At 36.6% G+C, this 24,749-nt stretch overlaps 1 protein-coding gene across 2 annotated transcripts in view; it reads left to right on the forward strand.

The window, feature by feature from the left end:
* DDX10 (DEAD-box helicase 10) overlaps positions 1–24,749 on the forward strand; it is a 275,119-nt gene that overhangs the window by 165,309 nt on the left and 85,061 nt on the right. For both annotated transcript variants that reach the window (XM_070273597.1, XM_001499568.6), the window contains exon 16: positions 840–896. In XM_070273597.1, the coding sequence (XP_070129698.1) occupies positions 840–896 (57 nt within the window). The remainder of the gene's footprint in view (positions 1–839; positions 897–24,749) is intronic.

Below are 24,749 nucleotides of genomic sequence, written 5' to 3' on the forward strand. Positions count from 1 at the left end.
TCATATTACTTCATGAAAAGAAAATTATTTGCTGTTTATTCTCTTTACATTGACCTAGTAGTTGATTAAAATTTTTTAAAAATGTAAATTGTTGGTTATGGACTTTGGATTGAGAATAGCCTTTTTATTGTTTTAACATTTCATTTTTGAAGAAGAGATTTTTTATTTAAAATGAAATTCTTTTCAATTTTAACTGGGTCATTTTGTTGTTTTGAATTTAGATATTTTCTTAAAAATGTTAGTGTTGCATTTACTATTTTATAATAATTAGAAAACTAATGGGGAAATTAAAAAGTGGTTTAGTAAGATAACATGCTTTATAAGAATGATCTTCTATTGCTTTTTGTTTGAGAAACTATCACCACTTTTCTAAGAATCCCAAAGATGGGGATTTCCTATCCTTTATAAATTCTGCTTTTAGACAGAGGAAAGGGGAAATTTCCTTTCTTTTCGTTTTAATAGTCACATTGTGTACTAGTCATGTCCGACATTGTGCTAAGCATTTATGTATGTTATTTTATATAATTCTTTTACCAATTTTATGAAATGTGTGCTCTTATTATCTCCATGTTCAGATAAGAAAATGAGAGTTAGAGAATATAGGTTATCCCAAACTGCACAGCTAGTAAGTCAAACTGGGATTTGATTCCAGATCTGTTTGACACGTACGTGATGATTATGAATACTCATGCCAACCCCATAATGGGTACTCAGTAAATATTTATTGAAAAATGAATACCACTTACCAGTTGCTTTAAAAAAAACTGTTATGAGTGTGTAGTCTGATTTACATCTAGTAGACAGTTTACATGTTGCTAATTTTCCCCCTCTTCTTGTAGGAGAAAAGGCTGAAAGAAAGGGAAGCCAGAAGAGAAGCCAACAAGAGACAAGCAAAGGTAAGAGTTTATATCTTAATGGGAGAATGTAACACTGAATGGAATTTAAATACTTTTCTTTTCCATGTGCATCTTATATTTATTTAGACATCATGACATTTGAATTGGATTTGTCCATGTATGCCTTTCATTTACTTTCTCATATTCATTTATTTCCACTGTGATACAAGATGAAAAAATGCATAAGATAATTTGTTTACTGGCCTTTGCCTTACTGCTCCCGCCTCCTTTTTTCCATTATATTTTGTGCCTCTTATAGGAGACGTTGACTCTATAGGCCAGGCCTGATAGGATTTTAAACTATATCATTTTTAGACTAGGTAGACAGCCTCTAAATTTGATAATAGATAATTCCGAAAGCATTGATTGCTTCAGTTCAACTCCCAGAGTCTAGGGGAAAGCAGTCTGTATCTCCCACCTCTACTATATTCTGTAAACAAAAATTTCCAGCAAGTATGTATGTACCATTTCCCTCAAATATATATGTACAATAGTAAACACCATCCATGTGCAGCTGTAATTTTTGTCCTGTTTGTTTGACACTGAGAAAGTTCAGCTTCTGCATTCTGAGGACATTTAGTGGAAATGATTTCCTAGAACCAGGGCCCAGTAACGTATGTCATTTATCATGCTGTATCTCATTGTGCTATGCCTGACTGACTAGCCATGCTTTCTTCTTTGGCAGTTAGCAAAGATCCGACTCCCTTGAGTAAGCCCATAATGTTCTTTGTCATTTTTTTCTGTGCTAGCCATAGCACTTAGAGAGCAAGTCAGAGATGATAACTCATGCTGTAGTTCTGAAGTGGGAAGCAATTACTCTACAGTGTAAGATGAAAAGACTGCTTATATTCAGTATTAAATATCACTCTGTCTTCAAAGGTGCCTGAAAATGAGAGCTACAGTGGTACAGCGTGACTGCTAAATCTGTTGGTGGATTCTGCATATGCTTTAAAAATGCAGATGTGAACTGTCATGGCATAGAAAGTAGATCTTAGGGGCTGTTGTGGGAAAAATTTAAGAAGAAAAATCGTAAATCTAATGAAAGCATTTGATATTTATGAATATTCCATGTTCAGCATAAAAATAAACCTATTTTATTTCACTGAGAAGCTCTCATTTCTCCATGTAAAATTGTAAAATGAAAGATGCAAACTGGAGCCAAAAGAAAGCCCTGTTACTGTATTTCTTGTGTGTGTATTTGTGTATATTTGTTGATACCGTGTGGTTCATTTTTCAGAGTGGTTTAAGCCATTCGAAATTATTCTTACCCTTGAGCGTGCCTCTTGTGCTCCTTCTTTTATTTCCCTATAAATTGGTGTATGTATTTGGTTTTCATACTTTGCCAGCTGGAAATAAACAGAAAGCTGTAAAGGCTGTAAGAGTTAGGTTTTTCCATTGAAGCAAGTCTCTGAAGTGAACTCCTCAAACCAAGCCCATCACTCCACTCCCCACCCCCTCCCACATTTGTCATGTCTGTTTGTTTCCTGATATCTAAGAAAAGAGGAATACTTTCTTGTCAAGCAGACAAGTTTCATTTCCATATAACCACTTAGGATTGTACTGGGAACAAATAGAAGGGGCTGTGCAGCTCATGGGGCCTTGCCGCTCAGCCAGGAGCTTTCAATAGACAGGCTGTGTTTTGGTATTGCTCTGAATAGCTGAGCTGCCTCCTTTTCAGAACCTTGTCTGACTGCTCAGAGATGGCAGCCCTCTTGTAAGAGTGATGTTAGCAGAGGCATGAGTGGATGGGTTGTAGCCAGGACTCAAACATTCCTCAAGATACCAGGGACTGGCAGCAGTGACAGATTCAGGCTGACTGATGAAGCCTAAGGAGTTAGCTTGGACCACTGTTTTTGCACCTAGCTTCTTTTCAAATGAAAGTGACAGGGGATGCAGGCTCTTAGGGCTGTTCAGATGCCCCTTGGAAACAGACCCAGAAGATATTATTTGGAGGGACTCAGTAAAGGGCTGATGACCCAAAGTTCTGTGATGTCTAACAAGAAATATGTGATGTGAATTATTAGGTTTCCTTGTTGTCTCTGTCTGTGTCCTTTAAGTGATGGCTATGGCTTAGTTTTAGGGTAAACTTTATCCTCTCTTTAATATTGTTTACACATAATCACTGTGTGACTTCAGGTAGTTGCCTACTGAGGCCCTTTGGTCAGCTTCAATCTAGAGCATCCTTCAATCCCTGAACCTGTAAGATATGCAAAAGATACCTTAGTGGTGAAAGACAGTGGCATTTGCAGGCTTACTTTACCAGGAAGTGTAGTCTTAAGCCATTTATAGTTATTTTAAGAAATCAGTGCATAGAAACTAAACGTGTGAGAAGGGGAGACTCGCAGAGCTATATTTCTACTTTTTTTTGTGCTTCATTCAGCAAGCATGTTGTATGAGGAGGAATGGAGAGGACACAATAGTTCTTTAAAAATTGGAAAAAAGTGTTTGAATAAAAGTTACTAGAATTATCTTTGTTTCCCAGAAAAGAAAAGGCGTAATGATAATGTGAGTTTTCAATTTTATAAATGATGGTAGTGGTTCTCTCTTCTCTGACATACTCAAAGTGTTCTTAAGAAAAATTACTGTAAAATCGGAGTATGGTAAAATAAAGTTAGAAAGGAATCTGACAGAACTTTTGTTAAAAGATAGATCTAAGATCTGCCTAGAATATGTTATGTGCAGTGTCAGGAGTAGGAGGTAAACATGAAGTTGAAACTCGTAAGAAGGTTTTCCGGGTACCCAATATTTAGTGATATGGGGAGATAGAGGTCTTTAGGGTATCAAAAGTTTATTTAGCATAGAAATACTTGAATTGCATAGTGGACTTTTACTTTAGCTAACAGGATATTGTATGTTCGTATAACTCAGAAGTTTTAAATTGAGATCTGAAAAAATAGTTGTAGCATTGATCAATAGACCAAATTGCTTTTTGGGTTCAGGGAGGTTAAGTAATCCTGGAAATATAACTTCAGCTCATTACCAGCTACATTTCATCATGTTATTTTGATGGTCACAAGTGCTTATACCAACCTCTGGTGGCTGGAAGGATTTTTGCAGAAATGTGAAGAAAGGAACGAACAGCAGTAGTGAAACTTGAGGAAACAGATCCCCAGAAATATCTCAGTGCTTTACTGCTTTCGAAAAGAAAGTGGAATTTATTAAACAAAAGTGTGAGATTGATAGAACTGAACACTGAGTATGAAGGAGCAGAGAGTAGGGAACAGTTCAGAGCTACTTCAACAATGGATAGTTAAGTGTTACTTTGAATATATTACAGATGATGCTTATGGTTCTTATTTTTTAGATGTGGGGAAAATTATATTAAAATAACTAAAATGATGTCATGTTTTGAGGTTGAAATTTTATAATTGTAAATTTTAACTTGATTTTCTCTTTCTGGTTGTTATTGTTTTTAATTTGTTTTTAATTTCAGTGACCCTGGGACACTTTATTTATTTACCGAACAAATAGTAGTCTTAGGAAATAATTTTTGGATACCTAAGATAGTCTCAATTAGTTCTTTCAGGATAGGAGATCCAAAGAAATAGAAGTTGTACCATTTTAGAACATGAATAGACCAGAAAGATTGTCTGGTGGTTTCCTAATCTACTGATCTATGTCTTTTTCTCTGGCCACGAGTAGTTTCATAAAGCAAAGCTAAACTTATTCATTTTGGATATTATATTCTTTCTGGGTTTTTTTTGATGCTGGAATGTCCTTTCATTTATGAAATAATGATGATTTTTAAAATCATGATTAGTGGACACCGTAAAAACCCTATGTGAGTCCTTCAAAATCTTTTTTGAACTTCTGGTCTGTGATTTAAGTGTGGCATCCACTGATTGACTCCAGTAGTTTTAAATGGTGCATTGAGTGGCCTAGGAGTTCTGTGGAGGTACCTCAGGCCTCTCCAGAAGGGAGGGTTATTTGGGCAGGACTCTAGGCTCTTGTTTTGTCTTCAATCAGAGCAGCCCCACATTTTTTTTCTATGTATACTGACCTTCCAGGCAAGCTTTTGAAGTAATGATTCTACTTAAATACATATATACATACTTAATATTTTTAAATTACTAAATAAATTAAGGTTAAAAACAAGTAAATGACTTACCCATCGTCACTTGCTTCTTGGTGGTGGAACTGGTATGTATACTCAGGCCCCTTGAATCCTCATTCCTGTTGTTGTTATTGCCCCATGCTGTTTGTGCATGTTACTTTTTACCTCTTTTCTTTTCTATTTTTGTTCCTTGAAAACACAAACCCTATCTATGGTACAAGGGCTAACAACCATTCATAAAAATTACTATGACAAATAGATTAAGTAAGGAGAGAACTCTGAACTGAGATCTAGAAAGCAGGCTATGTCTTTCTTTACATTGCTAGGTGACTCCTGACATGTTATTTCCCTTTCTGGACCCCTTCTGACCATGTGTAAAATGAAGGAGATATACGGCACAGTCACTTTTATTCATGTTTCCATTTTTGTGGTCCCATATAATGCTGATCTGAGCTGAGGTATATAACAAAAAGTATGAATTATATTCAACATAATTCCTAGCACAGGTCCTCAGCCATTCTAAACATTTGTGGATAACTACTGTTCTCATATTTTACTATAGGCTTATCTACTGAAGAATTCTCTCTCCTTATAGAACTACAAATAGACATTGATAAATGTTGGTAATGGTCGTTCCCAACTTTTCTAGGTCTTAAGCCTTTGCATTTGTTCCTTGTTGGCAGTGCTTTATTGAATGACAGCAAATTAATATTTTTCATTTTGGGGGAAATGCTTTCTTGTTCCATGTGTTTCATATAACCCAACTCTTCCTTCCCTTTTCCTTTTTTGGCATTTCATGATTTCAAATTTTACTGGTCTCTCTCTTTATTCTGAACATAGTTAGGATTTCAAAGGCTCTGGAGGATCAGTTTATTTTAAACCAAACTGCTTTTGATAAAATTAAAAACAAGATAATGGAAACATAAGTTTGTTTATAGTCTCAATTCCCAGGGAAAGTAAAGGTATTCCCTGAAAGTAAATTGCTCACCCATTTGGAGGCTCTGAACTCTTCCAGACCACCATTTGCTGCACTGATACAATCACTTATTTAATCGTGCCCTGAATGAGTCATTCAGTTTCCCTAAGCAAACTGCTCAAATAATGCCTTATTTTAGTGCTATAATAAGACCTATTATGCTCTCCTTCTACTTTTTAAATGAACAACACTGAGTCTTTTACAGAGGACGTGCTTCTTTTTCCTTTAATATCTATCCAAGTGAGCATTGAAAACCCAAGTAGGTTTAGTTTTTATTGTGGTTATAGTGTTGGTTTGCTTGGAGATTAATGTAGTGATTTTTTTCTTTCTTTCTGTGGTGATAATGAAAGGGATTACTAAATTTGAACTTTTAACCATCTTGGATTATTTAAGAGGTGCCTTTAGTGTTTCCTTGTCAGAGAATTGTCCTCTAGTCATGAAAATTTAAAATTCTCTATGGGAAAAGGAGCAGCGCTGGTCATAGCATCCTCGTAGTGAATACATGCTGTTCTTTTAAAACTCAGCTCATGGGTTCTCCCTTTTATGAAGATTTTTCTTCCCCTCTCAGATGTAATAGACTCCTGCTTTTATAAGTCTTGCTGCAGTCTCCTGCATAAAGCATCTGATAATTTATAGTACTTACTTGGATATGTGTCTGTCTTTCCCGCTCAGCTCTATGTCCTGTTCTTCTTTGTATTCCTGTCACGGTGCTTACTTCGTAATAAGCACTTAACATTGCAATGAATGAATGGATGAATGAATAAATGAATGGCTTAAAGGGATCCAGAGCACAGACTTAAAAATTCTTCTGAAATGTTTTTTATTGTGGTAAAATAAACATAACATAAAATTTACTATTTTAACCATCCTTAAATGTACCATTTGGCAACATTAATTACGTTTACATTGCTGTACAACCATCACTAATTGTCCATTTCCAGAACACTCATCATCCTGGACTAGAACTCTGTGCCCTTTTTTTTTTTTTTTTTTTTGCTGAAGAAGATTAGCCCTGAGCTAACGTGTGTGTCAGTCTTCCTGCATTTTACATGTGGTTGCTGCCACAGCATGGCTGACGAATGGTGTAGGTCCACGCCTGGGATCCGAACTTGTGAACCTGGGGTGCCAAAGTGGAGTGTGCTGAACTTAACCGCTGTGCCAGTCCCCCCACAGTATGAGCTTTTAAAGAGAAAACTTATATTTGAAATCATTCTTTAGCAAATGAGTAAGTAGCAAGGCCCTTGATGAATAGATGATTCTTCCAAGGTCTTAAAATTAAATAACAGGAAACTGGGCATGAACCCAAGTCTCCAGGTGCTTATGTGTGTGCTTTTTCATTCTATCTTAAAGCCTCCTTATAACAACGTAGAGTTCTGAATGTGGTTTAGAGTTTTGATAGATTTATTTTATTTAAGGTGTCACATATAAAAATGTGACGAAGAAGTTATTAATACTATTCTGTCACAATCTCAACACTTACAAAAGCCTGTAACCCAGGTAGTGTTGAAAGTTCCAGTAGCATCAATGTTAAACTTACCAAAAGATTTTGTAAAGAGTATCCTCTCCCCCCCCCCAGTATAAATAGGAATTATAATAGCAACATTAGTTTGCGGTATAACTTACATGGCCACTATAAAGCATAATAGTAATTAGTAGCTGCTATCATGATTGACTGCTTATTGTGTTACAAATACTGTGATTAAAGACTTTACATGAATTATTGCTTTAATCCTCACAAGCAGTGCTGTGAGGTAACTGGTATTATTTCTCTCCATTTTGTAGATGAGGAAATTGAGGTCTAGGAAGTTTATGTGGCTTTCCCAAGATCACATAGGTAGGATATGGCAAAGCACAGACTCGAATCTACTTTATAGGACTCTAAAGCCTTGACATATAAGCATTAGGCCATACTGTCAGCCCATTTTCAAGGTAGTCAAGAGTATTCACATTTGAGAGTCTTAAAAGCTGAAACAAAAATTGTACGTAAACACTTTCTCCTCCTAAAATTGTTCTCCTTATCCGCAGTTAGTTCCTTTTTATAATGAGTACATTAAGAAACAGAACAGTTAGTTGCATAACCATTGGCAGTTACAGAGTATTGTTAATTTCTTATTAGTTTCCCTTTTTTTCATTAGTTTTTTATTGGGGTAACATTGGTTTATACTATTATATAAATTTCAGGTGTACATCATTATTTTTCAATTTCTGTGTAGACTACATTGTGTTTACCGCTCAAAGTCTAATTGCCATCTTATTCGTTTCTATAAAACCTCACTATAATCCCAGTAGTCAAGTTTTTTCTTATAAATGAAATATTATGAAACAATTTACCATTATTTCCTGGCCTATGGAGATCAGTTAAACGTGCTGTCTTCTCCTATACTTCTTTACTTTCACACAAGCTTTCCCTCTGCCTAGGAGGTTCTCTCCTTCATTGCTTCTTCCTCCTAGCACTGTTTCCTTTTTGAAGCTTTTTCTGCCTCCTTCAGGTAGATTCGGGCATTTCTTCCTTTCTGCTCCACTGTACTTTTTGTACATTATTCTGCCATGATACGTAGTGATTGTCTCTCTCAATACTAGACTGTTGCCGCAACTGAATTATTTCATAGCTGGCACAAAGTAAATGCTTGTAAATATTCATCGAATGCATCAGTGAATGCAAGTATATTCATTCTTAGCATTAACATGTAAATGTTAACTTTATGTGAATTAACGGCCTCCTTGAAACCCAGCAGCTGGGCCCATAGAATGCAGTGGAGTTGCATCATATGCATTTAAATTTCTGCCAGACTGCGAATGTACCAACACACCCAGTGCTCTTCAAGTTGCTGCACCTCTCCTCCCTCATCTTGTTTTTTCACCACAATTTGAAACAAATCCATTAACTTATATTAAGATTGTAGATCCTTAATAATAAAACAGAACGTAGTAAACTCTGTTTAAGGATCCTTTTAGAGTACTTGACCCATATCCTATTTGCTAAGAATTTACTAAATTACCTTAAAGGTTGAGTTGTCTTAGTATATGCATGTTGGTTTTCCTTTTCTTCACTCCTTTTGTCTAACTTAGAGGTCCTCAAGCTTTAGTGTAGTTGAATATACAAAACTATGTGTGTCATACTTTATGAGTGATAGAAGGGACATTCTAAGGTAGTTTGATCATGTTGATTTTCACCTTGCCTGCTTATTTTGGAACCTAACCTCCGTAAAAGTCATGACTTCATTCTGTCATCCAGTACCTTGCTTGTAAATATTTGTTAATTGACCAAAAGAGTGGATCCTACTAAAACTACTTTGTTAGCGATGTCATGGTGAATATTGTACTTGATGCCACTGAACATGGGTTACCTGAATAATTGCAACCTTATTAAAATAGGATTAGACCGTGAGAGAGCTAGCACTCAGATCCAGGTCTGTCTCCACCCCCTGACTTGTGACCACTAAGGGCTGTGCAGTGGGTATTAAGGTTAAGGGTGATCTTAAACCTGTTCTGTACAAGCCATTAACCCTGAGAAAAAGGAATTTTTCAGCACACAAGTCAGGCTTGTTGCTTTTGAACTTTAATGCAATACCAGATTAATTTGAGACAGAATTTTTGAGACAGAATTTTGACTGTTGCAGGAGTTATTTCTAATACTTCTTAAGGTATGTTGTTTCTTTTATAAAACTTGCAAAATAAAATGCTCTAACCGTATAGAATTGGGGCGAAATAGTCTCAAAGCACATTTGAATAAGGTGCCAAAAAAGCTCAGATATGCCCTTGCTCTCGTGCTCTTTCTCAGTCATATGACAGTGACATTATCCCTTTGTATATGTAATAGATAACTGTATTATTAAGTGGTTTGATGCACTCTGCTCAGTCAGGTAGTCATTTAGGGTCATTCCAATACATTAGGACTTCGAGTTCAGATTAGACCAAAACAGAATAAACCAATTCCTGTGATTCCCTTTATACTCAGTCATGGTTTATTCTGCTTATTTCAAGTTAGAGATAATTTGACATTTATATGCTTGAGTTGATAGTTTATAGACAGATCTTCTCTAACAGAACAAATTAACTTTATTGGAATCATTGTAGGTGATTAGTAAGTGTATGGTTGAGTGTGTGTGTTCCAGTGGTTAATATATACTCTACTTTGTAGAAACTTTGTACGTGTGCATGTGTGTGTGACCATCATGATTTTGGAGACTGATACTTAGAATCACTGACCCATGTATTTATATGTATCACCATTCATTAATGGTCTGCATGATAAGATAACTTGGTTTGGCTGTTAGTAGAGCAGTTGCTGACTGTTGAGAGATTATACTATTGTAATTTCTGACCCAGTATACAAAAATCACAAATATACTGGGGAAAAAATGCAAATAGGTTCTTTTCTCTTAAGATTTTTGCTTTACAACTGCACATCCTTTCATTTATACCAAGAAAGAGACAGTCTAGAGAATTACTATAAAACTTGATTTTAATGATTCTTAGGCTGTGGTGCAAGAATGTGTGTGGGTCCTCTATGTTATTATTAGAGATTTCAAAAAATTCTCATAAGCAACCACCATTGGCTATATAGAAAATAAATGAATTTGTATTGCTAAATTCATAGCACCTTTTTGTCTTGTCTTAAATGACATGTACCAAACGTAGGATTGTCATCTTGTAAATAGTTCGGTGTTAAACATCTTCTTTTACTAGAAGAGGTGGAGATCACCACCATATGGTATGTGAACAGGATCAGCTATAGTTGTTACACTTAGTCAAAATTTAAGACCATCAATAGCAGAAAGGACATAAAGAGACAGGATGCCACTATTTCTTGAAGAAAAAGAAGCTATGTCTGCAATTTTTTAAAGAAGGAAGTAGACAATGGGAAAAGGAATTAACAAACTAAAAAGAAATGGAACATAGGAAAAGGAGATTGGGTATAAATTTTGTACTGATTCCTAAAGACCATTGCTGGTTTTGGAGATGGATGATAGACTAAAGCGCATTCCTAATTTTCAAGTATTTATGGTCTCTACTCCCCTGTGTGAAATACCTTTTAGTGAATAAGGAAAGCTCTTTTGGGAACAGACTTTTACTCACTGCTGTGTGTGTGTGGGCTGTAGAGTGGCCAAGCTTTGTTGCCCCTCCTATAAGCCATAAAGACTTCTGTTGGAGAAGAGAAAAGTTTTGGGCTAGGAGCTCCTAGGAGGTAGTCAGATGTACTGAAAATAACTTGTTTTCTCATTGACATCTTTTTTTCATCCTCTAGAAATTATATATGAAATGTTTTGTAACTATAAAGCTCTATTTAGCTCATCTTAAGAGTTGTTATTGCAGTTATTATTGTCAGCAACATTAAGTGATTCCTGTTTGTTATATTTTCTTGCTTTGGGTAAAGATGTAGCCAGGTGTCTGCAATGTTTTATGTGAGAGTATTTTTTCCTTTGCCTGTTAAATCTTTATTATTGATATATATTATAGAATTCAAAGATTTCTTTACTTGATGAGAGCCCCAGAATTTGCCTTTTATAGAATGTGTTGGTGTAGATTTTCTGTAACATCACGTAGTGTTGTTTCCTTTTCAAAGCCCTTTCATCAAGATTATCCTACTTGATTAATCAGTTTAGGTAATGAGAGGAAGCATTATAGTCATCTGACACTTGAAAAGGTTTTACTACAGAGAAGCTAGGTAAGTGACTTGGTTAAGGTCATATACCTGATTAGTAGGTTAAAAGACCCCTCAGGTTTTGGTCTCAGAACCTAATATGCAGAGGTCTTCTGACATTATTTAGGAGTTGATCTGTTTTCTATCCTTCAGATTTTTATTTTTTTTTAAATTCAGGTCATAATAGTTTACAATATTGTGAAATTTCAGGTGTACATTATTTGTCTGTCACCATATAAGTGCTCCTCTTCACCCTTTGTGCCCACCTCCCATCCCCTTCCCCCATTATAACCACTGAACTGTTCTCTTTGTCCATGTGTTTACCTTCCACATATGAGTGAAGTCATATGGTGTTTGTCTTCTGTCTGGTGTATTTCGCTTAACATAGTACCCTCAAGTTCTGTCCATGTTGTTGCAAATGGGAGGATTTTGTCTTTTTTTATGGATGAGTATTATTCCATTGTATATTTGTACCACATCTTCTTTATCCACTCCTCAGTCATTGGGCACTTGGGTTGCTTCCACTTCTTGGCTATTGTGCATAGTGCTGCAGTGAACATAGGGATGCATAAGTCTCTCTGAATTGTTGATTTTGTGTTCTTTGGATAAATCCCCATAGTGGGATAGCTGGGTCATGTGCTATTGCTATTTTTAATTTTTTGAGAAGTCTCCATACTGTTTTCAATAGTGGCTGCACCAGTTTGCATTCCTATGAGCAGTATATGAGAGTTCCATTTTCTCCACAACCTCTCCAACATTTGTTATTTTTTGTGTTGGTGATTGTAGCCATTTTAACGAGTGTAAGGTGATATCTTAGTATAGTTTTTATTTGCATTTCCCTGATGATTAGTGATGTTGAACATCTTTTCATGTGCCTATTGGCCATCTGTATGTCTTTTTTGGAGAAATGTCTGTTCATATCCTTTGCCCATTTTTTGATCGGGTTGTTTGTTGTTGTTTACTTGTGTGAGTTCTTTATATATTTTGGAGATTAACTCTTTGTTGGACATATGATTTGCAAATATTTTCTCCCACTTGGTGGGTTGTCTTTTTATTTTGATCCTGGTTTCCTTTGCCTTACAGAAGCTCTTTATTCTTATGAAGTCCCAATTGTTTATTTTTTCTTTTGTTTCACTTGTCTGAAATGACATGGTATTCAAAAAGATCCTTTTAAGACCGATGTCAGAGAGTGCACTCCCTGTATTTTCTTCTACAAGTTCTATGGTTTCAGGCCTTATGTACAAGTTTTTGATTCAATTTGAGTTTATTTTTGTGTATGGCAAAAGACAATGGTCTACTTACATTCTTTTGCATGTGGCTGTCCAGTTTCCCAAATGCCATTTATTGAAGAGACTTTCTTCTATGCATTGTATGTTCTTAGCACCTTTGTCAGAGATTAGCTCTACAGATGTGTGGTTTCATTTCTGGGCTCTCAATTCTGTTCCATTGATCTGTGTGCCTGTTTTTGTACCAGTACCATGCTGTTTTGATTAGTATAGCTTTGTAGTACATTTTGAAGTCAGGGTTTGTAATGCCTCCAGTGTTGTTCTTTTTTCTGAGGATTGCTTTAGCTATTCAGGATCTTTTGTTGCCCCATATGAATTTTAGGATCCTTTGTTCTATTTCCATGAAGAATGTCATTGGGATTCTGATTGGAATTGCATTGAATCTGTAGATTGCTTTGGGTAGTATGGAAATTTTAACTATGTTTATTCTTCTGATCCATGTGTATGGAATATCTTTCCATTTCTTTATGTCATCATCAATTTCTTTCAGTAATGTTTTACAATTTTCATTGTGTAGGTCTTTTACCTCCTTAGTTAAATTTATTCCCAGATATTTTATTCTTTCTGTTGGGATTTTAAATGGGATTGAATTCTGGAGTTCTCTTTCTGTTCATTTGTTATTAGAATATAGAAATGCAACTGACTTTCGTAAGTTGATTTTGTATCCTGCAACTTTACTGTAGTTGTTGATTATTTGTAATAGTTTTCTGATGGATTATTTTGGGTTTTCTGTATATAAAATCAAGTCATCTGTAAACAGTGAAAGTTTCACTTCTTCATTTCCTGTTTGGATTCCTTTTGCTCCTTATTCATGCCTAATTGTTCTGGCCAGAACCTTCAGTACTATGTTGAATAAGGGTGGAGAGAATGAGCACCCTTGTCTTGTTCCTGTTCTCAGAGGGATGGTGTTCACTCTTTCTCGATTGAGTATGATCTTGGCTTTGGGTTTGTTATATATGGCCTTTACTGTATTGAGGTACTTTCCTTCTATCTCCATTTTGTTAAGAGTTTTTACATAAATGATGTTGGATCTTGTCAAATGCTTTTTCTTCATCAATGAGGTGGTCATGTGGTTTTTGTCCCTCATTTTGTTAATGTGGTGTATCACATTGATTGATTTTGTGAATGTTGAATCATCCCTCTGTCCCTGGTATAAATCCAAGTTGATCGTGGTGTATGATCTTTTTGATGTATTGGTGTATTTGGGTTGTCAATATTTTGTTGAGGATTTTTGCATCTATGTTCATCAGCAGTATTGGCCTGTAGTTTACCTTTTCTGTATTGCCCTTGTCAGGCTTTGGTATCAGGGTGATATTGGCCTCATAGACGGTGTTACGAAGTGTTCTGTCTTTGCCAATTTTTTGGAATAATTTGTGAAGGATAGATATTAAGTCGTCTTTGAATGTTTGGTGGAATTCTCCAGGGAACCCATCTGGTCCTGGACTTTTGTGTTTTGGGAGGTTTTTAATTACTGTTTCAATCTCTTTACTTGTGATTGGTCTATTCAATTATCTATTTCTTCAGCTTTGGGAGGCTATAAGAGTCCAAGAATTTGTCCCTTTCATCTGGATTGTCCAATTTGTTGGTGTATAGTTTTTCATAGTATTCTCTGGGGTAGATGTTGCAATTTCTACTCTTTTATTTCTAATTTTATTTATTTGAGCTTTCTCTCCTTTTTCTTTGTAAGTCTGGCTAAGGGTTTTTCAGTCTTGTTAATTTTCTCAAAGAACTGGCTCTTTGTTTCGTTGATCTTTTCTACTGTCTTTTTTGTTTCTATTTCATTTATTTCTGCTCTGATTTTTATTATTGCCCTCCTTCTGCTGTCTTTGGGCTTTGTTTGTTCTTCTTTTTCTAATTCTGTTGGGTGTAGTTTGAGATTGCTTATTTGGGATTTTTCTTGTTTGTGAAGGTGAGTCTGTATTGCGATGAATTTCCCTCTTAGGACCACTTTTGCTGCCTCTCATATGAGTTGGTATGCTATGTTTTCATTTTCATTTGTCTCCCGATATTTTTTGATTTCTGCTTTAATTTCTTCAATGATCCGTTGGTTGTTCAGTAGCATGTTGTTTAGTCTCCACCTGTTTGTCACTTTCACAGCTTCTTTCTTGTAGTTGATTTCTAGTTTCCTAGCGTTGTGGTTGGAAAAGGTACTTGATATGATTTCAGTCTGCTTAAATTTATTGAGGCTTTCCCTTTTGACAAAATATGGTCTATCCTTGAGAAAGTTCCATGCACACTTGAGAAGAATGTGTATTCTGCTGCTTTTGGATGTAATGTTTTATATATATATCTATTAAGTCCATCTGGTCTAGTTTTTCATTTAATTCCACTATTTCCTTGTTGACTTTCTGCCTGGACGATCTGTCCATTGATGTGAGTGGAGTGTTGAGGTCCCCTGCTATTATTGTGTTGTTATTAATGTCTCTTGTTAGGTTTGTTAAGAGCTGTTTTATGTATTTTGGCGCTTCTGTGGTGGATACGTAGATATTTTTAAGTGTTACGTCTTCTTGGTGGAGTGTCCCTTTGATCATTATATACCACCCCTCTGTCTCTCATTACCTGTTTTGTCTTGAAGTCTACTTTGTCTAAGTATGGCAACACCTGCTTTCTTTTGTTTGCCATTAGCTTGGAGTATTGTCTTCCATCTCTTCACTTTGAGCCTGTGTTTGTCGTTGGAGCTGAGATGTGTTTCCTGGGAGCAGCATATTGTTGTGTCTTGTTTCCTAATTGATCCTGCCACTCTGTGTCTTTTGATTGGAGAATTTGATCTATTTACATTTAGAGTGGTTATTGATATATCAGGGCTTAATGCTTCTGTTTTATCACACATTTTCCAGTTCTCCTGCATTTCCTTTGTTTCTCGTCCCATGTGTTTTGGACTGCCCTTTTGCTTAGGTAGATTTTTTTTTGCTGATTTTTTTAGTTTTCTCCTCATTTATTATTTTAGCTTCTGTTCTACATATTTGTTTAGTGGTTACTATGAAGTTTGTATGAAAAATCTCATAGAGGAAATAGTCCATTTTCTGATAACCTCTTACTTCCTTAGACAAAGCTGAATCCATCCCTCGCCTCTACCCCTCCTAACTTGTTTTTGTCACATCTTATTCCATCTTGTGTTATAGTCCATCTTATTCCGTCTTTAATGTTATACTTGTGTGTTTGCTAACCTCTTCTGATAGATAGCTACAATTTTTTTTATTTTTTTCTACCTATTCATCTCCTTACACAGGGCTTTCTAACCCATTTCTTCTTTTTTTCTACTATGAGGGCCTTCTTAAGGATTTTTTATAGGGGCTGTTTCGTACTGATGAACTCCCTTAGCTTTTATCTGGGAAAATTGTTATTTCTCCATCATATCTGAAATGTATTTTCACTGTATAGGGTATTCTTGGGGGAAAGATGTGTCTTTCAAAGATTTGAATATCTCATTCCACTCTTGCCTAGCCTGTAAGGTTTCTGCTGAGAAATCTGCTGAAAGCCTGATAGCGGTTCTTTTGTCAGTTATTCTCTTCTGCCTTGCTGCTCTTATCATTTTTTCTTTGTCATTGACTTTTGCCAACTTCACTACTATATGACTTGCAGTAGGTCTTTTTACATTGATATAGTTAGGAGATCTGGTGGCTTCTTTCCTTGCATTTCCAGCTCTGTGTGCAGTTTTAGGAAGTTATCTGTTATTATTTCTTTGAAGAAGGTTCCTGCTCCATTCTCCTCCTCTCCCTCTAGAATACCTATAATCCTCATGTTGCATTTCCTAATTGAGTCAGATATTTCTCAGAGAATTTCTTCCCTTCTTTTTAGTCTTATTTCTCTCTCTTCCTCTATCTGAAGCCTTTCTATTGTTCTGTCCTCAGTGTTACTGATTCATTCTTCCATAATATCAGCTCTATTGTTGGGCAAATCCATATTCTTCTTTATCTCATCCAATATGTTTTTCATCTCCAATATTTCTCATTGCTGCTTCTTTATATTTTCAATCTCTTTTGTGAAGTAGCTCTTCAATTCATTAAAATGTCTGTGTGCTTTTTCTTTTAACTTTCTCTTTTGAATCCTCTGTCATTTAGATTATAGATTTCTGTGCCTTTAGGGTTGATTTCTGCGTACTTGTCATTTTCTTTCTAGTCCCGGCAATTTATCTTCTCATACTGCTAGATGGTGTGGATTTATTCTTCCGCATTGTGGTAATATTTGATTGCTGCTTCCACCTACTGCCACTGGGTGGGGGTCAAGAGCTGCGTATTCTGAGCCTGCCATGTTTGCTACACTGCTCCCAGGTGCTGAATTTCGGTGCCAGGTGGGCTCAGTGTCCTCAGTGTGGGGGGAGTCACTTTGTTTCTCCTGTGCCATACTGAGGGCTTCTCACTCTGCCCTCGCTGTCTGCTCTCCTTGGGTGTTAGCTTGATGAAGACACCCCTGTGATAGCTAGTCAGCTCTGTATGAGGCTTTCCTCCAGGCTGTGAGGGACCTTGGAGAGCAATGTTCCTGCAGATGGCCACCCCCTCCTGCCTTTCCTCTTGGAACTATGCACAGTCCCTGGGTTGCTGCTCTTCGGGGAGGAAGAGATGATTTCTCTTACCTCCTTCTACTTCCTTGGGGTGGCTCCAGCACTTCCACCTTCTGACATATGGCTGTGTGGGTCTCTCAGACGTCTTTTCTGTTGTGTAGATGTCCTCTCTTGCAATATGAATGTCCTTTTCATTGTATCTTAGGAGAGTTTACAGGGAGAGCTTGCTCCGCCATGATGCTGATGTCTCTCTATCCTTCAGATTTTACATTAATAAATCTAATCTTGATTGCCTTGAACGTTATCTGCAGTGTTCAGATGGGAGTAGTATTAAATTATGATATCTGGAATTCATCTCTGTTTCTTTCCTATATCAGTGTATATTTGGGTGCCAAATCACTAATTCCCTAAGGTTTTCTTTTTCATATTAGTAGTATAACCACTTGTAAAAATGTTTGACACTGTCTGCTAAGCTGAACATTTGCCTACCCTGTGTCCCACACTTCCTCTCCTAGCTATATACCCAAGAGAAATGTGTACATATCTGCCAAAATATGTTTATATAGCAACACTGTTTATAATCATCAAATTCTGGAAATAACCTAAATTGTAGAGTAAATGGTGGGTATAGATACAATGAAATATTATTTAGTTATGAAAGAATTATTGCTACATGCAATTACAAGGACAAATTTCACAAATATTGAGCAAAAGAAGCCAGACACAAAAAAGTAAATAATATTCCATTTATGTAATTTTTTGTTTTTAAAGGTTGGCACCTGGGCTACCATCTGTTGCCAATCTTTATTTGTTATCTTTTAAATTTTTTATTTTTTCTTCTTCTCCCCAAAGCATACGTAGTTGTATATACATAGTTGTATATTCTAGTTGTAGGTCCTTCTGGTTGTGCCACGTGAGATGCTCCCTCAGCATGGCCTGATGAGCCATGCTATGTCCGTGCCTGGGATCTGAACCAATGAAACCCCAGGCTGCTAAAGTGCAGTGAGTGAACTTAACTGCTTGGCCACAGGGCTTGCCCTTATATAATTTTTTTTTAAAAGCAAAACTAACTTTTGGGATTAGAGTTAGGATGATGGCGTTGCCTTTGGGGCAAAGGGGGATTGTTACTTGGAAGGGGCCTTCTAGAGAACTTGGAGTGTTCTGCTTTCTTATTTTCAATGGTAGATACATGGAAGTGTTCTCTTTATGAAAATTCACCAAGCTATATCCTTATGATTTGTGCACTTCCTGAATATATGTCATACTTCAATTAAAAATGTTATTTAAAAAAATTAAATGGTAGACTAGATCTCTAAATGTGCTTTCAGCCTAGATGTTATAATTTGTAAATTTAGGAATATATAGGGTTTCTGGATAACTCTTACAACTCTAGAAGTATTATGAGCCTTAGTCCCTAGATTCATCCATATTTTATGACAGCTATGAAAGGAAATTAATAATTTATATTCTTCAAATACACATTTAAAAAAAAAATCCTTGTTCTAAGAAGTATGTTCTTTTACCTTCTAAAACTTATAAAACAGAAATAAACCTTAATTCCCATGCAAATTAAAAAGAAAAATGTATGCTTTTCATAAGGGGCACAGTAATGATTGTGCTGTTCAGAGACCTTTAACCTCCTCCTCACCCCAGGGATGGGGAGGAGGAGTGAATTTTCTGGTTTCTACACTAAATTTATGAGTCGGTTTGGTGCCCTTGGAATGTTGTGCGGTCTCTACTGTTCCTGTCGTCCAGGAGGACCCTGAGAGCTATAGAACTGGACTTTACTTAGAATAAGGAACTCAAGGGTGATGAAATAGACATTAGTATGAATGCTCCCTCTGTGTAACTTGTAACTTAATAAACTGAAATATATGTATATAGTATCTGACCACAGAAATTGAGAAATATTCAGTTTGAAGGTTCATCTTATCAAAGAAGTGATCATCATCCCATGATCTTCTCATGAGTAGGCGTTTTTCATTTGGATTACCTTGTTCTTGCCATAGACTCTTATCATTCAAATACTTTCCATGTGTATCTTATGTGAATTAAGTATTTGCTCTGTTACTTTCACCGTCTACAGATATTAATCACTTTGACAGGTGCTTAGCATCCATAATGTACCTGGTCCAACAGTAAGAGTTTACAGTGTTATTAAGGAGGAAGTAGGCTCTTTTTGTTAATAGAGCCTCATTTTATATTTACTTGAAGGAGTAAATCTCTTGAAATTCCAGATCAAATGTTAAGCTTGGAAAATGCTGCAGAAATAGCGTATATATGATTCAGAAGTTCCTTTCTCAAGAATCATATTGCTTGTCTGTTTTTGGACTCTAAGATGATCACTGCTAGAATTAAGACCAATTGTTTCATTTTACCCATCTTGATTTTCAGCTGTGTACATCAATTTTCTCCTTTACTACAGACACATTTGATTTTTATTTCATAAAGTCATTTCATTTCCTTCAGTTGGAAATATATACACTCTCAAGCTTATCCATTTATTTATATTAGCACAGCTTTCTTTGGAAACTCGAAAGAATATCATAGGACTTCAGCCTCATTGAATTGCTTTTAACATGAGTCTCATCTAAATTCTAAACATGACTACTATTGATTGCTGCCTCCTGGAATCCATCCAACCCTAAAATTTTTGCCCTTCTCAGAACAGCTGGTACATGGTATTTTTGTGGTGTTCCTTTGAGGATAACAGAAAGTTAAGGAAGGCAAAATATTAAGTCATCTTTAGCAAAAGAAAAAATTAAGATTGAATGATACTCTAGTCTATACTGTGAGTTCATCAGTAATGTTATATTGTAGTTTTGGGGTTAAAAGTCAGCTTTTGTCATTAACTGCCGGGTTGTTAGAGGTCTCCCAAAGGAAGATGAAATAGAAAACCTAGGTTCAATTTTTGCCAGTAAGCTTTGGATTCCAGGGCAGTCATTTTTACCCTGAACCTCAGTTACCTTTTCTGTAGAATAACAGCAGTGATGTTGCCTGCATAGTCAGCCTTCTAGGTCTCTTGTGAAGACAATAAATGTGTAAGGCCTTGGTGAGCTATGAATCACTATAGAAGATGTGAACCATGGTTACCAGCATTATTATATGTTGCCTTCTTAGGCTAATTTTGAATTACCCAGAAACTAAACCAGTGGTTCATACTAGAGTATGTTGAATCCAAGTCACTGAAAGATGTGTGTCTCAAAATGCACATATCTCACTCCCTCTTCCTCACCCTCCTCCCATCAGAATCTCTGGGAAAGGGGGCTTATTTGCATGCATTCATGTGGTATATATGTGTATAATTAAGGTACTACAGCCACCTCATTAAGAGCCAGTGGTCTAAATCCAGATATGTACTTTTGTACTTGGTTACAACCCTGAGGTGCTAATAGGCCTTTTCCATTTTGGGTTTGGCTAATGCTACTTGGCAGAATGTCTACTAGAAATATGTGGATAAATACAAGGTCAGTCTCTTGAATTGGTTTGTAACCCTGCATGACCAGCTCTAATTCTCTCTTAGTGTGTTTGATTGCATGCAGGTTGGCATCAGAGAAAGATCTCATTTTGCTCTTGCCCTAAAACCTCATGAACAACCTCTGAACCAATGCTGGAATAGAAGGGAATGAGTGTATCAGAGGTCTGTTGCCGAGAGCCTCGTAGAAGGCAAGGACCACCAGGCTTTGGCTTCTCCGTGGCTTGTACAAATGTATGTCCTGTGTATGTTAAGCTCAGTGTTGGGGGAAGGAGAAAGCCCTGTGAGTGACCACACTGGGAGAAAGTGGCTCTGTTTTGTTAGGTGGACCCAGAGGATCTAATGGCCTTGGAGCCTGATTTCTGTGCTGCTGATAGATCACTGTGTGGCCTTGAGCAGATTTCTTAAATGACTTTAAGTATCCTGGACTAGATGTTCCATATGGCCCCTTTTAGCTCTATAATTCTGATTTCCTTTTTTATTCAGGAGCTGATAAAATATTCTCTGTCGTTTTAGATCCTTTCTAACCTTCCCATGTAATACTTCCCATGTAATATTTTTTTTTTTTTTTTTTTAAAGATTTTATTTTTTTCTTTTTCTCCCCAAAGCCCCCCGGTACATAGTTGTGTATTCTTCGTTGTGGGTTCCTCTAGTTGTGGCATGTGGGACGCCGCCTCAGCGTGGTCTGACGAGCAGTGCCATGTCCGCGCCCAGGATTCGAACCGATGAAACACTGGGCCGCCTGCAGCGGAGCGCGCGAACTCAACCACTCGGCCACGGGGCCAGCCCCACTTCCCATGTAATATTAATACCGTGTAATAAGTATGTTGTCTGTTCTGTGTCATATCTTATTAGCAATAAAAATACAGCAAGAGACTGTAACCTTTCCAGTGTAAAGGGTTTGATTGATGGTTTGGGCGATTTTGGAAAGCATATCATTTGGGAGGGTCTATTAGTTTTTATAGGCATACAAGAGGGATAAGAAGAGCCAGAGATGGAGAAAATTGGTAGATCATAGAGGATCCTGAATGCCTCGTTAAAGATTTGGGCTAATCCAGGAGAATGTGGGGCATGCAGTGAAGATTTTGAAGAGAAGTGCAGCATAAGCAGTAGAATGATCCTAGAAGGATTCATTTATTTACTCCATACACATTGCTTGAGTACCTACTGTGTTAGCTTCTTAATTCCAAGATAGAATTAGTGTGCTCTTGAGGGACTATAAATCTAATGGAAAAATGTGTAAGTGGTACAGTGTAATGAATGCTATGATAGAGAAATTTTATGTGTTATCTACATATACAAGATGGTTGAAGCCAAAGGAGAAAAAATTAAACGTTTGTATGGTGCTATGTGTCAGATATTATTATAAGTGCTTCCTATGGATTTTAAAAGATGTATTTTAGTGTATAAACTTCAGCCCTTGAAGCTATAGGTAATATTACCATCCCCATTTAACAGATGAAGAAATTTCAGTATAGAAAGGTTGCACGCCTCTTTGTTTGTAGTGATTCAGGATTCCAACCTAGATAATCTGACTCCAGAGAGTGAATGAGAGAGAGAAAGTCAGTCACAAATCCTGGGGAACAGCAACATTTAAGGGTGAAATGTTGATAAAATGCAGTTAGGACACTTGGGACGATATTATCAGAAAGATTTAGGAGGAGAGGAAGGAAAATTGCCATATTGATTTAGGAAGTATGAAGAGAGAATTTAAAGGACCTGGTCAAGAGCCTAAATGCCACAGAGAGATGAAATAGGGTGAGAACTGGAAACAGACATGGTTTGACAATTAAAATCATTATGATCTTACCAAGATGAATTTTGTTTGCATTCCACAGTTGGGTTGGAGGACTAGGACAGCTGGGGAAATCAGTTAGGAAACCATTTCACTAGTTGAGATGTTAAATAGTGATGGTCTGGTCAGGACAGCAAGTGTGAGAGTAGTGAGGAAAGGACATTTTATTCAAGGTATTAAAGAGATAAAATTGTCAAAGATCGGTAACTTGAATGGGACATGGGGAGACTGCGAGAGATGAGTCACAGATTGCCCTGAGGTTTCCTGAACTTGGCACCTATCATGTACTGACAGCTTTAGGGTGTACAAAGATCCATATCAGAGCTACTAGTATTAAACTTTTATGTACTGTAGACTGTGCTAAGGCATTTTATTTAGTACTCATATGTAGGTATTCTCAACACAGATTTACAGATGAGGGACCTAGAGCTTAAAGAAATTAAATAATTTTTCCCAAAGACCTATATTCAGTAAGTGACTATCTGAGTCCAAAATCTTGCATTTAATTTCTATTCTAGTAGGCAGATCTAGTAAAAGACATAAAATAATGGACATAATTATAGCAGCAGCACCATCCATGAGTCATACAAGGTACAAACAATTTGGAAGTTTCAAGAGGTTATTTTTATGCTGAGGAAGATTGGCCCTGAGCTAACATCTGTGCCAGTCATCCTCTATTTTGTTTGTGGGGTGCTGCCACAGCATGGCTTGACGAGCGGTGTATAGTTCCGTGCCAGGGATCTGAACCCAGGAACCCTGGGCCACCAAAGCACAAGAACTTAACCACTATGCCACCAGGCTGGCCCCTGAAGGGGTTATTTTTTATTTTATTACTTTATTTTTATTGAGATCGTAATAGTTTATAACACTGTGGAATTTCCATTGTACGTTATTATTTGTCAGGCACCAGACATATGTGCCCTTTCACCTCTTGTGCCCACCCTCCAACCCCCTTCCCCTCTGGTTACTACTAAACTGTTCTCTTTGTCCATTTGTAAGTTTATCTTCCACATGAGTGAAATCATACGGTGTTTGTGTTTCTCTGTCTGGCTTATTTCGCTTAACATAATACCCTCAAGGTCTATCCATGTTGATGTGAATGGTATGGTTTTGTCTTTTTTATGGCTGAGTAGTATTCCATTGTTTGTATATATACCATATCCTCTTTATCCAATCATTAGTCGATGGGCATCTGGGTTGCTTCCACTTCTTGGCTATAGTGAATAATGCTGCAGTAAACATAGCGGTGCCTAAGTCTGTTTGAATTGTTGATTTCAAATTCTTTGGATAAATACCCAGTAGTGGGATAGCTGGGTCATGTGGTATTTCTATTTTTAATTTTTTGAGAAATCTCCATACTGTTTTCCATAGTGGCTGCACCAGTTTGCATTCCTACCAGCAGTGTATGAGGGTTCCCTTTTCTCCACATCCTCTCCAACATTTGTTATTTTTTATCTTGGTGATTATAGCTATTCTAATGGGTATAAGGTGATATGCTTAGTGTAGTGAAGAGGTTATTTTTGATTTGTATGATTCAAAAAAGAGAGATCCAAGGAAAGGGGATCATTTAAGTCAGCGCTTGAAGCATAAATCACAGTAAGTGTTCCTGAAAGTTCTTCAATTGTACTGGACCACAGAAATATTATATTGACAATAAGTGGGGTTGAATGTACCAAGTTGACATCAAACAGAAGCAAAGGTGCATTGTCACAAGTTATTATCAGCAGAATTTTTCCTGGCGGGGGTAGAAATTCTCAAAGTGGAGCAGTGCAAGTTGAGACTGGAAATAGAAGGCCTTGAATATTATAATAAGTAGAATGTGCTTTATTAGTAGGTAGTAGAGAGCCATAAGGAGCTATGATTGAAAGTAGAGATGTGTGTTTATTATGTATGCAGTTTATATTTTAGTATTTTTGCATATACGTATATTAGGTAGTCTGAGTAGAAAGTTAAAAACTTTGGAGAATAAGCCAAACTTCATTTGATTCTCTACCTTGGGAGGTTTCAGTATAAATTTAAGCAAATAATTAATTTAGAAAATTGAAATCTAATGTCATCCCTGATACAATACTTGACTTGTTAGAAAATTGGTTACCATAGTTAAGAACCAGGAAGTGAACAA

Source organism: Equus caballus, chromosome 7 (genome assembly GCF_041296265.1).
Source record: "Equus caballus isolate H_3958 breed thoroughbred chromosome 7, TB-T2T, whole genome shotgun sequence".
NCBI classification, from domain to species: domain Eukaryota; kingdom Metazoa; phylum Chordata; class Mammalia; order Perissodactyla; family Equidae; genus Equus; species Equus caballus.